At 34.6% G+C, this 17,400-nt stretch overlaps 1 protein-coding gene across 2 annotated transcripts in view; it reads left to right on the plus strand.

Moving 5' to 3' along the window:
• The window catches only part of LOC144438192 (protein spire homolog 1-like), a 47,543-nt gene extending 39,848 nt beyond the window's left edge, over window positions 1-7,695 (plus strand). The window contains exons 10-15 of one of the 2 annotated variants that reach the window (XM_078127235.1): window positions 321-486; window positions 957-1,162; window positions 2,121-2,258; window positions 2,568-2,635; window positions 3,101-3,262; window positions 3,658-7,695. In XM_078127235.1, the coding sequence (XP_077983361.1) occupies window positions 321-486; window positions 957-1,162; window positions 2,121-2,258; window positions 2,568-2,635; window positions 3,101-3,262; window positions 3,658-3,835 (918 nt within the window). In that variant the 3' untranslated portion in view covers window positions 3,836-7,695. The remainder of the gene's footprint in view (window positions 1-320; window positions 487-956; window positions 1,163-2,120; window positions 2,259-2,567; window positions 2,636-3,100; window positions 3,263-3,657) is intronic. The other variant, XM_078127236.1, reaches the window with a different exon arrangement.
• The last annotated feature ends 9,705 nt before the right edge of the window (window positions 7,696-17,400 follow it).

Raw genomic sequence — 17,400 nt, forward strand, 5'->3', positions numbered from 1 at the left:
AAATTTGAAAATTATGATGAATTCAAAATTGTAGTGTCCTGGACAGTTTCTCAAATTGGTCATTATAATGTAAATACAAAGTAATGACAAAGATTGAAAATTATCAATTAATGTACAAAAACTAGAGTAGTCAAATTGTGTAAGTACTGTCAAACAGTTTCAAAATATGTAAAGGAGACAATTTAATATTAAATTAGGGACAATAATTGATATTTGAAAGCAGCATATGAAAGATGCTAATAGTAGCAATATCTATAAAATAGTCATTATCGTTTGTCACTTATATTTCTCACAATTTTTATGAAAACTTTGAATTATAGGACAGTGATGAAGATGAAGATGAAGAACCACAAGTGACAGAGAAAGATAATAATGTTACAGAGAGAGACCAAGGCCATGAGGAGATACACATACATGGTACAATAGACACAGACCATGTATACCAAGATATTACATGTGTTACACCAACTAAATCATTCTGTAAAGGTTCGTGTGTCCTAGCTGTCTTTTTTAACAGAGATTGATAAAAGTGGAGTTTTCTATCAAAGTTGTAGTTATTTTTTGCCATGACACCTATGTGATGCCTGAAAATGTCTTTCCAACAGGAAGGAATCAACAGCAGGGAGATGTAACATTTCAAATTTTTTAACTGTATGTTAAGAGTAATGATATAATTTGGTTTGTCATCCTGCACTGCAGCTTCTCAGCATGACAGATGGGCTTAGCCATTGGCAGTAGCCCTTGACAAGTACAGCATATTGGGGCTACTGTAATAGGCACTGTCTGTCTCTGTCTGTCTGTCTGTCTGCCTGTCTGTCTGTTCCTCTGGCTAGTTGGCTTTCTAGCCTTCTGTGTCTGTTAAATTTATATAATAGTTTGTTATCATGGTGCTTTACTGTCATAATGAAATTAGTTTTTGAGGATTTCTAATAAGTGAAATTATTTTTTGTCAACAGCCAACTTTGATAGTTCTCCATTGGAAGGGCCAATAGTTGGAACACCGAGAAGGAACACTATCTCTGTATGTGAAACTAAACATAGCATGGTCAGTACGAATTGTCTACCTTCAACAACTACATCATACAGATGTAGAACCAATCACGGCAGGTGTCTTTATCCGCTTACGGAAGATGAAGTTAATGTACAAAACCATCAACGTGTGGTAAAATTAGTTTTCTTTTGGTTTTGCATGGTTTTTTGCAAACTATAACAAAATCCACCATGCATGCTTGTTTTCGTTGAAAATGAGTGCACACTCTTAAAAATGAAGAACCCGCCTTTACTTACTTTTTTACTCAGTCCCACTATGATGCATGGGGAAGGATCAGTCCATTTTTAGACAAATGGAGTGAAACACATTAAGCATGCTGAAACACTAAACAAATTAACTTCAGCTTCACATGGTGGACCTGTAGAGATGCCTGCCTTTGGCTAATGTGGTATTGATTTGAAATACTGCCCTCTATCAGCAAGTACTGGTAATGTTTGCTGTTAGTTTGATTTTAACCTACAGAGGGGGCTGTTTCCAATCCTCTGCACTTACATATGTATGCATCTGAATAATGCAATGTAAACTAAACTGCCCTGAGCAAATGTTATTCTTTAGATAGTCAGTTTGTGTATGCAGCTTCATTATGAGTGATGTGATAACAGTTGAAATATTGTTGAATAAATTGTTCTGTAAAAAGATTTAATAGTATTACAAAATCATATGTACTCAATAGACAGTATCATTATGATAGTATCTTACCAATGTAATACAGGATTTCATATATTTTGCATTAATATGGACTCCCAGAGTGGTTTTACAAAAATAAAATCATCTAGTGTGTGTGGAAATCATTGTCTAGTTTTATGAGTCACATATCCCTGGTTGAAATCCATCCTCTCTATAAGCTATGCTGTGCGGGGAAAATCAGAAGCATGCAGTCTTGGTTCAAAAATTTGAAGTAACTGCAAATGAAATGCCATAAACTGCACCCATTCAACATTCCAATAAGAATGTCTTTGATACTTTTTACCATGGTTACACACCAATAGTCTGTTCTATATTTATCAAATCCTGTCACAAGTATGTATTCATAATTTCTAGTACTTATTTGATTATTTTTGGAATTCAGGGAGGATTTGGAGACCCAGTAGAATACCTCTCATTAACAGTGGATGAAGTTAAACATATTAGAAGTGTTCTGTGCAAAGCAGAGTTGGAAAACTTACAGAGTAACAAAAGAATTTACTTAGATGTCCTAAATGGAAAGGTAAGTAAATGGTAGTGTAACAAAAAATTTTATTTGTGTGTCCTTGAGTGAAATGACATTATTTGGAAAACTTACAAAGTAACAGAAAAATTTACCTGGATGTCCTGAACAGAAAGTAAGTATATGGAGTAACAGGATATTTTATCTGTGTGTCCTCAATGAATAAATAAATGTAAATTATATAAGGTAACTTAAGATTTACTTGGTATGTCAATAATAGAATAGTACTCAGTGACAGGTGAATTCATAAAAAATTTGTACTTATTTTTTCTTCATGAAAATTATTCATACAAGTTGCTTTTCTTACAGGTCTGTTTCAACTGCAAGAAAAGATTTGCTTTATTTAACAGAAAGTACAAATGTAAACTTTGCAAAAGGTAAGTCATTGAGTTCAAAGGTCATTTAGGTCAAAGGTTACAAACTGGCTAGGCCATTGTGTTCAAACATTTAATGTGAAAAAACCAGGAGACAAGAATCTTTAATCATTAAATAACAAGCATATACCAATAGCATTATTTACTAGTATAACAGTAGTCCAGACCTACAAATGGACACTTGCAGATTTGTTCTTCATACAGAAAATTCCAAAAAAAGATTTTCTGTAACATTTCCTTAAATATTGTTTTATTTGATTTGGAAATTTTTATCTCTTGTTATTGTATTTTACATGCTATTAAATCTGTGCAAACATGTCTCAACACAGCCAACTAAAATGTTATTTTACTGAATGTAAAACACCCTAAATAGTCAAAAGAATACTTTTTGTATAGTTATTTCTGGATTTTGCCTTCCATTGATATGAAAATAGATGTAAAGAAAAGCTTCACTTTTTTATCCTTCAGGATTGTGTGCTTACGGTGTTGTCGTAGAATGAAAATTCCATCCGAACACTTCCTTCACATACCAGTACATGCACTTTCACCAAGTAGCTCTCCCACTAAATGTCCTCGAGCTCGTTCTAGCTTTGACTTTGATTTCGACCTCGAAGAACAGGGCCTCAGAAGGTGAGAATTAGCAAAAACTATTGTCTGTGAAATTTTATGTACAATATTGTGTAGTAAAAAAGTCCATGTAACCCCATAAAGTAATGAAAGCATTGGTGGTTTAAAAGGGGTGAAGGAGGACAAATATTTGAAAAGAGGAGAGCCCCACACCCTTCAAATTTGGTAACGTCAGTGCCACATGTTAATTTATTTATAAAACAATTGTTTCTTCAAAAGGTTAAGGCTCAACTCATCAGTTTAATCAATGTTAAAAGTATGGGAATGAAAGTGACAAAAAAAATCATAAATATTGACTTGACAAACTTTTGACCTTTGTCTTCAGGTCAGCAAGATGTGCCCTAATGTGTAATTCTTGGCTTAAGTTCACTTCTTTTAATTGTGTTTTTATTTTGCAGTGAATCAGCACCAGCAACTCCTTCCTGTTCACCAACCATGGGTCGGAGGTCAATCTGGGGTCGTAGTAAGAGCAGTGCTATGAAGGATGTGTGTACAGAATGTAAAACTTTCATGGTTGAAGTTCTGCGGACTAACAGACATGCGACACCCAGGAGATTTGGCCAACAACTTAAATGAGAGTTACATTTGTAAAATCAGAGAGAAAGAACTCAAAAAGTGTGTGTGCATTTAAAGCACTTTGCACCATGAAAGTGAGAGACTTCAGAATTTGTTGATAATTTTCACAAAAACTTTGAACCACCCTCTCTCCAAATCACTAAATGGGATTCATTCATTCAAACTTTTAGAGAAGAAAAATTGAATATGAATTGATATATTTTGATGCAAAATGGCCACCAGAATTTGTTATAAGGGAACATAACTACCATGAGAACACTCCCACCCTCATTCTTGTTTTACAAAGAACTATGCAGAACCTTCATATTGCAACTTGTTCAAAAGAGAAGACTTTAAAGTGATTTCAGTAGAAAGTATTGTTCTCTAAGATGCATTATTCCTAAGAAATGTCTAAATCAAAACAGACTGTGATAATTTCTTCTACATAGTAGTCAGAAAACCTATACTTACTACCAATTTGTTCAACCAATAAAGAGAGATGATGCCAATTTCATGCTTATTAAAAACTCACTGTTCATGCAAGCTAACATTTGATTGGTCAGTGATGCAGTGAAATATGCAAATTATTCAGTCACCCTGGTTTTATACGAGTGGAAGCTAACAGTCTGTTTTTGAGTGTAAAATGTAGGATAGTATTCTCCATAAATGTTGATACATGAAAGCAATACTATAACTATATGTTATCCCTGGAGTATATTGTGGTCAGGCCGTAGAATTTGAGTTTATCTGTGCTTTAAACTCTTGTAGAACTTATACCAACTTATACAGTCTATTGCATGTATAGTATTTTTGAAATATGATTTTGATCATTTCAAATGATCTGTTATCCAATCTTGACATGCATTACTGAATGTCAAATATCTTAACACAGCTATTGTAGTATGCATTAGAGACAGCCATGAGGCTAGAAATGTTGGAGACAGTGGTCTAGTATATCATATTTATTAATAACATATTAACATTTATGGAGAATCTTATGAAGTCCGATTGTACTGCGTACAGCTGGTCTGTATCTAAGTACGTCACATATTTGTATTTTGACAATGATATTTAGGCGTGTTTAATTCTAATTTATGGAAGCAATTGTAAATACAAAACTTAACACAAAATTTGTTAGCATCAGCAAATCTAGCCATGTACGTTAGCAATAATAATTACCAAATTAGCACAGTACTTTAAAAATAATATTCTGTAGACACAATGTACATTACCAAACAAGAAGTCTTTGCTTTCAGAGCTAGATCCTAGATGACTATTTTTGTATTCATTTTGGTAGACTGCCCTCAGTGGCGGACTTCATTTTGGTAGACTGCCCTCAGTGGTGAACTTTACTGAATTGTTCATATGTTTTATTAACTGCTTGTTATTGTAATCAGGATGACATGAAGGTTTCATGTTCATGATAGTCTGTTGCAAAAACCTGAAAAAATTGTATATTGCAGTCATAAACAGATAGTTTCTAAGTTTTCAATAGCCATAAATCCCAGATGTGAAATTAACATATTACATGATACAAAGTTAGCCAATGACAGCAGTAGCCAATGAGAATGTAGTCTTCCAACCAAACTCTTACCAAATTCTTCAATGTTATTGTATATCTACATTCAGTAAACCATAGTGCTTGATACACAGTCCAATATGTACATGAATTTATACAATTTATTAGTCTAATTATCATTAATTAAAGTAATGTTTATTATGTATAGATGAGTGGATGACATGGAATTTTATGATGAATTACTGTTTGTATGTATACACCATAGCTATGTAGACACGTAGTACATCATGTTGTCACAGACCTATGTTACGTGACAGGGCTGAAGATACAGTGAAAAGACTGACATAACATTTGTCAAGGAGGTAGTCTTGGTTACCCAGACTCTCGCAGCTGGGGGCTCTGCCTACGAGACCACCCCAAGTGAGAATCTGGGTAACAGAGACTATCAAGGAAGCAATCATTGAAGGATCTATTTACACATGGGAATGGGTACATTTTACACCTGGGAAGAGTCTACATACACACACACACTCAATAAGCATCAGTGTACACTTGACAATGAGATGTACATTAGTTAAGAAAAACCTGAACAGTTCAGTGTACCTCTTGTAAATGGAGATGACAACGTATTAGCATACACCATCTGTCGTGGGGTAATATGCAAATAAGCTAACTACTACATTCATTAAGACGAGCACAGAAATTCTGAGCCAATCAACATAACCAAACTTTTGACCATAAACCAATAAATATGAGTCTAGTAACCTCAAAGTAATATTGAATCCTTTGAAGGGCGGCCCTTTTTCATTGCTATATTTCTCATCACTACATCATAAATATTGAATATGCTACCAGTATGTCGGTCAGTCAGTTGAAAAAGGAAGAAAGAAAGTTTATGTTATGTTTTCAATTCATAATTGTACATTTAAATGACAATTAAAGTCAGAAGTTATGAACCATTTTTATTTATGAACATGAGAGTCTCAAAATTTCAGCGATAAATGACAATTTTCACCCAGAAATGCACTTTTGTTTTCACAATCTTGCCGTCGCTGATATAATTTTTTTCAGGACCGGCCGTCGGTCTAGTAAGGGCATCCGTTCTTTGCATTATTTTTGAGTCAGTTAGGTGATGAGAGACATAGAAATAAAAAGTGTCACCTTGATACACAGATATGTATTGTTTTACACGATATTATGGTGCTCTTTCATGTGTAGTTCAATTTTAATGTCAATGTTTACTTCTCATAATAGTTACGATGTGCTTCCAATATTTCAGTAGTTTACAGTGTCACTTTCAACATAACAATGCTCCATGTGTTTAATTTTTTTGAGTGTAGTTGTTTATTTATGTGTTTTTAAGTGTTTGCAAGTTTGTTTGAATTCCACACATAGTAAAGTGCTTTCAAACAAGCCAGAGCACATTTCTAATGATGCTACAAAATTTGGCCGTGAAGAGGCAAGTGTTTTACGACAATGTATAAAGTATAGACTAAAAGATCTGTTGTTGTTTCTGTTTATGTAATCACAAGTGTTCAGCAAGTGACTATATATTAAAGCACAAAAAGATGACCTTTCAGTCTATAGGGTGATGCAAAAGAGCAATAATTCAAGAACATTGGCTCTTCCCGATTAGTGCGCCCTCTACACCAAAGAAAATGATACTTTTGTTTTTTTAGCTGACATCCCTGATTTGTGTGCTGTTTATTTCAGAACTTGTGGTTGCTATTGTGTGCTTGTTTTGAAAAGTTGACTGCATTTATCTGGAGGACCATTTGTGTGATAATGTTAATTTAGATAGAAATGTTTGACTTATTGTCACATGTAACCTTATTTCTGTTTCAGTCACATCACAATGCCGAAAAAGTCATAATTCTTTTTACATTGCGGACTGTATTTTGAAATGTTACCAAAACTTTCCGTTTTCACAGCATTCGCTTGTTGTTAGCAGTAAAGTGTCACCACCACAAGAGATGTAAGAGAATTTATTTGAAATGTAATGCTTAATTTGTTGTGTCTCTAGAATGAGAGGCATACCCTAGAAACATAGTCTACCTATATTTTGCTTGCTAGAGTTGCATGTAAAAATAATCTATTTCACATAACTTTGCAAGTTTACTTTGAATGGAGACCATATAAGCTTGACAGAATAAAATATGAAAAGGATAAAAAATGAATAAAAAAAATTATTTTATTGAAGTCAGTTGAATGTATGTTACGTAAGTATCGTAATTTTATGCATTCACAGATACAAAACAATACACATAATTTCTTATATTAAGTTTGGAGTGTTTTGTTATATTTGTACGTTTTGTTTTTGTTAACATTAAATCGTTGTTTCTGCTGCCATTTTATTTTTCGTTTAAAGTCTGTATATATGTATTGATATTTTGTTTTGTAAAGCGTTTTTTTATGTTCTTACCTAAATACTTTGAAATTTATTTTAAATAATGTATTTTAGGGTATTGGTGTATATATATATATATTAAAATCATAATTATCTGCACAAAGGTGTGATTCTTTTTATCAAAAGCCCCATGACACAAAGTATGCCCTCTATACTACTTTTGTACACATCCTTTGTTTTTAATTATCTGTTGCACTTTCTGGGGGGTCTATCACCCACTCTGGGAATAACTTCATCACCCATGTTTTTCTTCAAACAGAGTCAGTTATTGACTGAAAAATTGCCCATTTTTCAGCCAAAACACATTTTGTACCTTTATATTAGGTTGGCATTCATTCACATATGCTGTATACAAGTTTGGGACATTGACTTTCATGGGATCTAGTGTTTGAAGTACAAATGCCGAGATCTGGTGATTATTTGTTTTACCAGACCTGCTTGCTCACATAAAAGGAAAATGGTTTTGAAATTTTGGCATCTATCAATTCATATTTCGGTGAGTGATCCTAACATTGATTCTAGTGATGTCTTTATAGAAATATAGAGAGAATAGGGGACTGAAAGGCTAGGGGGGGGGGGGGGGTACTAAGAAGACAATACTAAATCAATCTCATTCATTGGTATTTCATTGTAGTTTATTTTATGAAGCAATAGAAAGCACACAGATGACAGAATACTACTGGTAGTCTACCCTAGCTACAGTGATTTCAGTATGCCGTCCCTAAAATGTATGATTTCCTTATAACATCAATGTCTTTCTAAGTCTAGAAACTATACAGTGGGCTCGTTTTCTGCAACCTCTATCTCCACCATACATTAATTTAATGCACAATTTCTCCAGATGTTAAGAAACTAGTACTGTGATATCATGATTGCTATGGACCCACCACCCCAATCCCCAATCTAAATCTGGTAAGATGTTTTACTTCTGTACTGTGTGATCCTTTTAATTACAAAATGCCAAGCAAAATAGAAGGGATATACACTGTCGGTAGATAAGACATTTAGTTATAAGGAACACATACATTCTTTGCCTTATTAGAGAAAATTACAACTTTGACATTTCAATTCAAGTTTCTAAGTGTTCACATACATCTTCATACAGACTTCATATGAATCACCTCAGAAAACCATTAAATGATAAAATTAAAAACATGATTTACTTTACAAGATTTACAGTCATGATTAACTGATTCCTTTCTACAAATATGTTGCACATTGACTTCGTACTTTACCTATAAACAAAAACAACAATGTAGGACACTTCAAATTGTTTTGTCAACATCACACAAGTGTATTCATCATTAAATTCCACGAGAAGGGTGCAACTTTTGTGGCCTGCATAAAGTTTTGTGCCATTTATTTAAAATAAGTAGTTTGTCATATCCTGGTAAAAATCATCAATCCGGACATGTACATATAGTGGAAAAGATAGAGAGGACAGGGAAAGGAACGAAAAGAGGACAGTAAAGAACTAGAACAGAATTCTCTCACAAGAAAGACAAAAGAATGTGAGAACTAAACAAAAGATAAACTATAATGTACAAAAAAAAGATTTTGAAGTTTTACCAGCATGTGTAGTATGTTGTAGGGGGCAATTATAAGCAATCATTTCTTGCATACAAATGCTTTACCAAGCTTTCCCACCATCATATTAGTATAAGTGAATTGTTTAAAGAACCATTCAAATTGTCCAACTCTTTGTTAACCTGGTTACAAAAACGTTGGTAAAACATCTGTATGTCCATTATGTCATATGAAATTAGGTGGGCATACACGTCATAAGAAGTCAACATCTAAAGTGCTACAGATATACATTTGCGCATGAAACATACTAGTAGTTGATGGACTTAAGAATTGAAAATACATGGTGTCAGTGGTGGAACCATGCAACCAAATACACTGTATATAAGTCATATGTTTGATCTGAAGAATTACGAGTCTAAACAGACCACTATGGCCACCACATATAATATATTTTAATGTTTAGTAGATGAATATGAGGCAGTTTATCATTTAGATTAAACTTTACACTGCTTAGAATAAATCCAAGCCTTCAACCTGAGTTCCCAGGTCTGTGAAATCAAGTTATTTACATATGCATGATTTCAAAATATTATCCAAGACAGGTGGTAAATTTTGAAATTCTATCCATTTCACGAACATCCGTACAGGACGTGTTGTCCAAACCTTGGTAAACAGGATCACATACTTTCCCAGGTGGACTGGGGTCTTTGAGATTTACAGACAGTTGTCTGAGAGTACTTGGCGGTTTGAAATGAAGCTGGATCCATAGGATCTATGCATGCTGGAGGTTTTCAGAATAATTAGTACTAATATAGTGTGTAATTATGCGTGTGCCTTCACTATTTGTGCTGGTTGTAGTGGCATCGATCTTCTCTTTAGTGGCATATTTTACAGCCCGTGATGGATAACCACAGCAGTGAAGAGCCACGTTTACGAATTCTCTCTGATATCCTCTGGGTCTGTAACTATGCTATCAGCCGTATGATGTAAAGTTGTTACCACACCTAGCTTCTGATCAAGAGGGTGATTAGATGCTAATTCAAATACTGATCTGTTGGGATACTTTTGCGGTAAACCTGGGTTTTGATTTGTCCGTCTTCTTTCCTGATGGCGAGTGTCTGTCCAAAAATGGTAAAACAGAGACTGGGACTATTCATTTTACCACCTGTCTGGAACAATATTTTGAAATCAGGCAGGTATGTATAAACATCCTGACTTCACATACGAAGACCAGCTGGGGCCTCAGCTTGTAAACTAAAATTGTCCAAACATTTTAATGCTGTAAAAAGTTTTTTAAATAGTTTATTATTTGAAATCAGTGATATTTTTTTCTGCTACTTAGACTGTTGACAGTCGTCGCCACGCTCCGATCCGTCGCAACACTACTATAATCGCATACTGATATCGAGGGCTGATATCAGTATGCGATTATAGTAGTATTGCACTGAATCAGAGCGCTGCAACGACTTAAGTTTAGATAAAACGTAGGGGAAAAAAGGCACAAGCGACTGTCGACAGTCTATCTGCTACTGTGTTTATCACTATTATCTAGGTATAATAGAAGCACGAATCTAAAGTCACATCTAGAGTAAGCAATACATTATTCATTGGAAGTAATCTAATTTTCAGTCATCATCATTGACAAACATGGAATAATCATTAACTTTTATTACAATCAAAATTTAGATAAGATAAGTTGGCTCTATAATTTCCAATGGTATAAAATATTTTAAATTTTCATCGGTAAAAAATAAAAGTTCTTTAATTTAAAATCACTTTCCATGTATGCCAACAATAGAGACTGAATACATCAATTAACGTTATAGGGTTCCTTCTACGTAATAGCTTTCATTAAGAATCATTCAATTTGCTTGAAATTATGGGTTTGTAGGTCATTTGCATTTGTGGTAGATGTAGTCACTGAGGTATCACTGTCTGTAGAACTTAATGTAGACATGTTTTCCCCTTTGTATGGAAGAATCAGTCTGTTTGAAATGTCTGAATATGATAAGGTTTTGAAGAATTCCATTAATCTAAGATATGTCAGATTGTAACAGGATTTCAAGTAAGATCTCAAGTGATGAATATTCACATTCAAAATTATTTTTCTGAATATTACCCATAATTCCAAGCAGACGTCAGTTCTAAAGTGAGTATATTGTGTTCCTTCATCTTCAGAAGTGTTCACTAGTCACTTTTTTAGATCATAGTGCATCATCTTTACCTGCAGGAATAAACATAAAATACAAACATCACAGTAAATGAATCTGGTATATAAAAAGTTGACTCTTTCATATGGCCTGCTTTCATGTATCATAAGGCAATACATATACACACAGACACAGACACAGACACAGACACAGACACAGACACACAGACAACTACCGTAGTGTCACAGATAGCAATCATATGTGACCAACAAATAGACAATAAATATTTTGTTTTTTGGTATATAATGCTATAGACTAACCCTTTAGTCATTCTTTGATAGGATGTTTGGCATTTTATTTTTGCTGTCATCAGGATCCAACTCAGTGTCAGACCACATTTCTTCAGTTGTAGATGATGATTCTTGCATTTGACAGCTGTCCGATAACGGCTCATCCTGGACATCAGGGACAACATCCTTGTCACCCCCATCTTGTTAATTAAAACAAAGACAGATACACACAGTTGAAACTACTTTAAATGTATTTCATAATTGTCACCATATTAATTTACACCAAATTGAGGAAAATACCGATACATATTTTACATACAGCCCCATATAACTTTTAGCTCTTTGGTGGTATAAGATTTTAAACTTTCATTTTTTACTGCAAAGGTTTCAGATAGTGTAGGAAATCATCAAAAAGATGTCTAAAAAAGTGTGTTTCTGTTCAACTTACCTTGCTGTACTTGCATATTATTATCATCTCCCACTTGAATACTAGTATTCCTACAATTGGAGAAATTGAAATTCACTTGTAACAGTGGTCTTCGATATCCTATATGTGAACAAAATAATGAACCAAATTTTGTTACAATGTCCAGGTTAATACAAGCTATCTAACTAAATCAATGGCTCTCCAAACAATTTTGATGAATTATTGTTTTCATACTACTATCACTAATATCACTTATAATTAGTAATAGAAAAATCACCAATACTGCAAAACAGGCTGTTAATTTTTTTCCCCAAAAGACTGAAACTTGTACGACACATATACAGGCATATTAGTGGACCTCTGTGACCCATGCTTTATAACATGTGCATGTGTTGTTGAATGTAAACTGTAGTAACAATAGACTGAGAGATGCATCACTATGAGCACACACTTGTAACACAGATTTTTCCAAAAAAGAAAAAGACCACTTGGGGAGTTGAGGAAGACTAAAGGGCTGTTGTGCCATTCTGATCGGAGCCAGGGGTAATAATTGTAAAGCGCTTTGAGCACGGAGTGGGAAAGCGTTATATAAGAAACCAACATTATTATTATTATTATTATTATTATACATACACACATACATACATACATACATACATACATACATACATACATACATACATACATACATACATACATACATACATACATACATACATACATACCTGGCTACCTAGCTACCTACATACATACATATCTACCTACATACATACATACATAATGTCATACATACATACACACACACACATACATACATACATACATACATACATACATACATACATACATACATACATACATACCTGACTACCTACCTACCTACCTACATACCTACCTACCTACCTACCTACATACATACGTCATACATACATACACACACACACATACATACATACATACATACATACATACATACATACATACATACATACACACACACACATACATACATACATACATACATACATACATACATACAGACAGACAGACAGACAGACACACACACACACACACACACACGCGCACACACACACACACACACACACACACACACACACACACACACACACACACACACACACACACACACACACACACACACACGCATTTAAAGGCAAAGAAGGAATGCCACAGTCATTTTTCTCTCACTGGTAAGAGTATAACAATACCATTTTCGCTTCTGAAATTGTTGCCTGGTCCGGAACCTCGACCTTTTCTCTTTGCAGATTCCACTCGAGAAATTATTAACGAGGAGAGTTGAAACTTAATTTGACACTGTTTATTTATGTATATAATTTATTCTGGGGTGTGTACTTTGTGCATGGTTACTATATACTCAATTAACTATATAGTGCATGATAGAAAGAACCCTTGCTTTGAATTGGGTAAGATTTAACCCATTCATTTTCCATGTAATCATTAACACCGCCTTTGGCTACTTCATGCAGACATTGTAATCAAATATGAACATTGATCGAAATGGTATGATGACGTGTCAAAATAAATGAAATCCATTGTATCATAATATAACATTTACCCGAGTATGATATAATGTATCGTTTTTTTATCAGAATTAACTGATTTGTATGGTTCCCTAGATTAATGAGCTGTCGACTTATCTACAATCTTACAGAATTGTTTGAATGCCTACGGTGCCCACCACTGGTATTTAGAAGTAAACTGTTGTCAAGATCGATGCAACCGCTAATTAAGTTCTGCAATGGATCTTATATCAATATGAATTAAACGATGTGGAAGTTATATTTTCGAGAAGTTCGATGTAACACGTAACTTAACTCACCATTGTCTGCCATCTTAGATCCAGGGTTACATGAGGATATGATATTTAAATTTCGCGGGTAAGGAGTCATATGACAGGTATTGACATTACCTGTGTTCATCTATCATTTCCACATATCCCTATAACAAGCCGAAGTTTGTATAAATCCCGAATCACTTCGTTGATATTGACTGATGACACAATATATTGTCAACACTGCGCATGCTACTTTCTCTTTGTGCCCACAAAAATGTGCTTTCAAAAATTCATACCGGTACTATGATATACAGGAAGGTCTTATTTTCCGTCCATATCAGGTGCAATGAGATGTGAAAACTCAATTTTGAAAATACCTATTAACTTAGCAAACATGGCAAGTTCTTTAAACGATTTATGCAGAGTTTCGGGGATTATCATGAAAGTGTGATTAATATTTAGTGAAAACGTTCACATCCTCTCTCTTTTCTATCGTAACGGGGCGCTATATACATTACGCCCGTCATATTTCGATAGTAAACAATATTCATAATGTTTGCAAATAAAGGTATTCTCTTTATGTTTTGTTCTTAATGCACAATGTTTTCAGTAACATTGCCCGTTCATGTGGTCTAGTTACGGCGAACACATACAATGTGAAACGTTTTTATAACGATTGGTCCATATTCAAATTAGCAAATATCAAACCGTAGTGAAAGTTTTCAAAATCTAACCCTCTATCACTTTTGCTTACCTTTATTACTGATATCAAAATATATTATAATAAGCTTTTTGAAATGTGATCACAAGATACAGGCGGAGTAGTGGTTAAAGTTGACGACTTTTAAGTCTAACATTGTAATTGTGTGCTCAAGATCGATTCCCACAATGGATCAATTTTTTTTACTGAGATCTCTTTATTTGAAAGAGATATATGGTTAATATAACATAGGTAATCACAAGCTCAGTATAATAGAGTAGTGGTTAAAGTTCTATACGTCAAAGATTAAGGTTTCTGGTTCTATTCCTAGAGTAGAGTAGAGTAGAGTAGAGTAGAGTAGAGTAGAGTAGAGTAGAGTAGAGTAGAGTAGAGTAGAGTAGAGTAGAGTAGAGTAGAGTAGAGTAGAGTAGAGTAGAGTAGAGTAGAGTAGAGTAGAGTAGAGTAGAGTAGAGTAGAGTAGAGTAGAGTAGAGTAGAGTAGAGTAGAGTAGAGTAGAGTAGAGTAGAGTAGAGTAGAGTAGAGTAGAGTAGAGTAGAGTAGAGTAGAGTAGAGTAGAGTAGAGTACAAAATTTATAGATATTTCAGTGTTCACACTAGTCTTGCTGCTAGACGTTCGGGCTTTCTTTCTATACTATAAGCGAACTACAGGCATTTGTTTCCCGAGTTATGTCTCAGAATAGAATAAAACCAACTATATACGAAAGGGGTAAAATTACATTTGTTTCTGTGATCGCGCAGGTTCACTCATTGCGAAAGAATACAATGTAATTTTACCCCTTTCATATATAGTTGGTTAAGTACGTCAATATTAACGATATTATCGACATTTTATTCTATTCTGATAGAAATATTCTGAGACATAACTCGGGAAACAAATGCCTGTGCTGGGCTTGCCCGAACACTCGATAGCGAAGTTCGGTCGTGTGTCGTATTTTATCGGAAGTACATCCGAGGTCTAGCAGATAGACTATGTTCACACCTTTCCTGCATGTAAAACTGTGTGTTGGGTATTGTGCATTAAAGTTCGTTGAACTTTGTATTTGTCACTGCACAGAAAATGGAATATTGGAGCGCCACCAACGACTACTCTATTGTTGTCACAACTTGAAAGTGACCACGCGTGTATATGACGATGATTTCATACATGGAAATATGATGTCATGGCAATGTAATAACAATATATCATAACTTAAAGACAATAAAAGGAAAATGTCTCACTCTTAACAGGAAAGTCAAAATTTTGCAAATCCAAAAATGTTTAATGATAGCGGTGATAAAATTGAAAATGTCTTCGGTGACCATGGCGCTTAGATACAATCTTGTCTTCACACCGTAAGCAATGACCAGCAAATCGCAATCATAGGTTTCGGAATTGTTCACTAAAAATATAATATAAATATTTACCCACATGCTGATCCATATATCACTATCCAGCATATTTGCTGAATGATTATGCAGTTGTCTATCCAACCCTGTTGTTATCTATGCAATATATGCGATCATTTGGCCGTTGCTGTAGGCGTCGTCATGTTGCTAAACATATTTGCATACAAGTGTGGGTCATCTAGAATTGTGGGGCCAGGTCAAAAAAATGTGTGTCAAATGACCCAATAACCCCCTCTGGCTGGAACACTGTAAAACATGCAGTGTAATCTTTCTAACACAATGTAACAAATTTAATAAATATCAAAAATTTGAAGGTTGGTAACTTAAAAATTCAACATTTAACTTTCTGAACTCTCGCACACACACACACACACACACACACACACACACACACACACACACACACACACACACACACATACCTCACCATGCTTGCCGTTTAAGAACAGGCTATTATTAGTATTAAAATGCAGATTGGTAATTAAAGAATGGGGGGGGGAACAAATCATAGTATTTAGGGAACAAGCGTAATTGAAAGTTTCTGACAGGGGCCCAAAGCTGGTCAAACAAATTTCGCAGTCCCCCCCCCCCCCCCCCCAGCACTGTCAAAACATTTTTTGCAAATGTAATTGACTTCGGACTAGGTAAACCACTGTTCCTCGGAATGCCGATGCTTAAGTCACAGTTCAAATATAGAAGGCCCTTTCTTTCAGACCATCAGAATTTTCAAGGCCCCACCTGCACATTCGCATCGCCATTTCGTCACTCCCCACCATCATGACTTTCTGTTCGTGAAAAAAGATTTCACAATTTTTCTTCAAGTAGGAAATAATTACTCATGCACTAGCAAGAAATAATAATAATAATAATAATTGTTTATTATAGTGACATGAGGTTTACCTGAAAAGTTTACATTGACAGAAAAAAAGAACAATAAGTAATAACACCTCCCAGCCCAACGAGTGGACTTATTAGTCACCTCAACGGTAATTTACAGAACAAAAGGTAATATAGTCAAACAGCTAAGCACAGAAAATCAAATAACAAGTCAACTTAACCTGTATAAACAGTTTTTTGCGTTTAAGAAATTCCGCTTCAATAAATTTGGCCGTAGGCTTTCACATTATCCTGAAGTAATACTATATAGCTTAAACTTATCACCAATAGGAAGAACATTGAAGGTCGCTACGTCAATGAAATCAAAATACAAAGCTCGAAGATCTGAATAAAATTTACAGTGAAAGAGGAAATGACTTTCATCTTCTACAGTATCTGTATCATCACAAAGCTCGCACACTCTCCTGTCAACCGGTTCATGACGAAACCTACCAGTTTCGATACGG

The sequence above is a fragment of the Glandiceps talaboti genome, chromosome 7 (genome assembly GCF_964340395.1).
Source record: "Glandiceps talaboti chromosome 7, keGlaTala1.1, whole genome shotgun sequence".
NCBI classification, from domain to species: domain Eukaryota; kingdom Metazoa; phylum Hemichordata; class Enteropneusta; family Spengelidae; genus Glandiceps; species Glandiceps talaboti.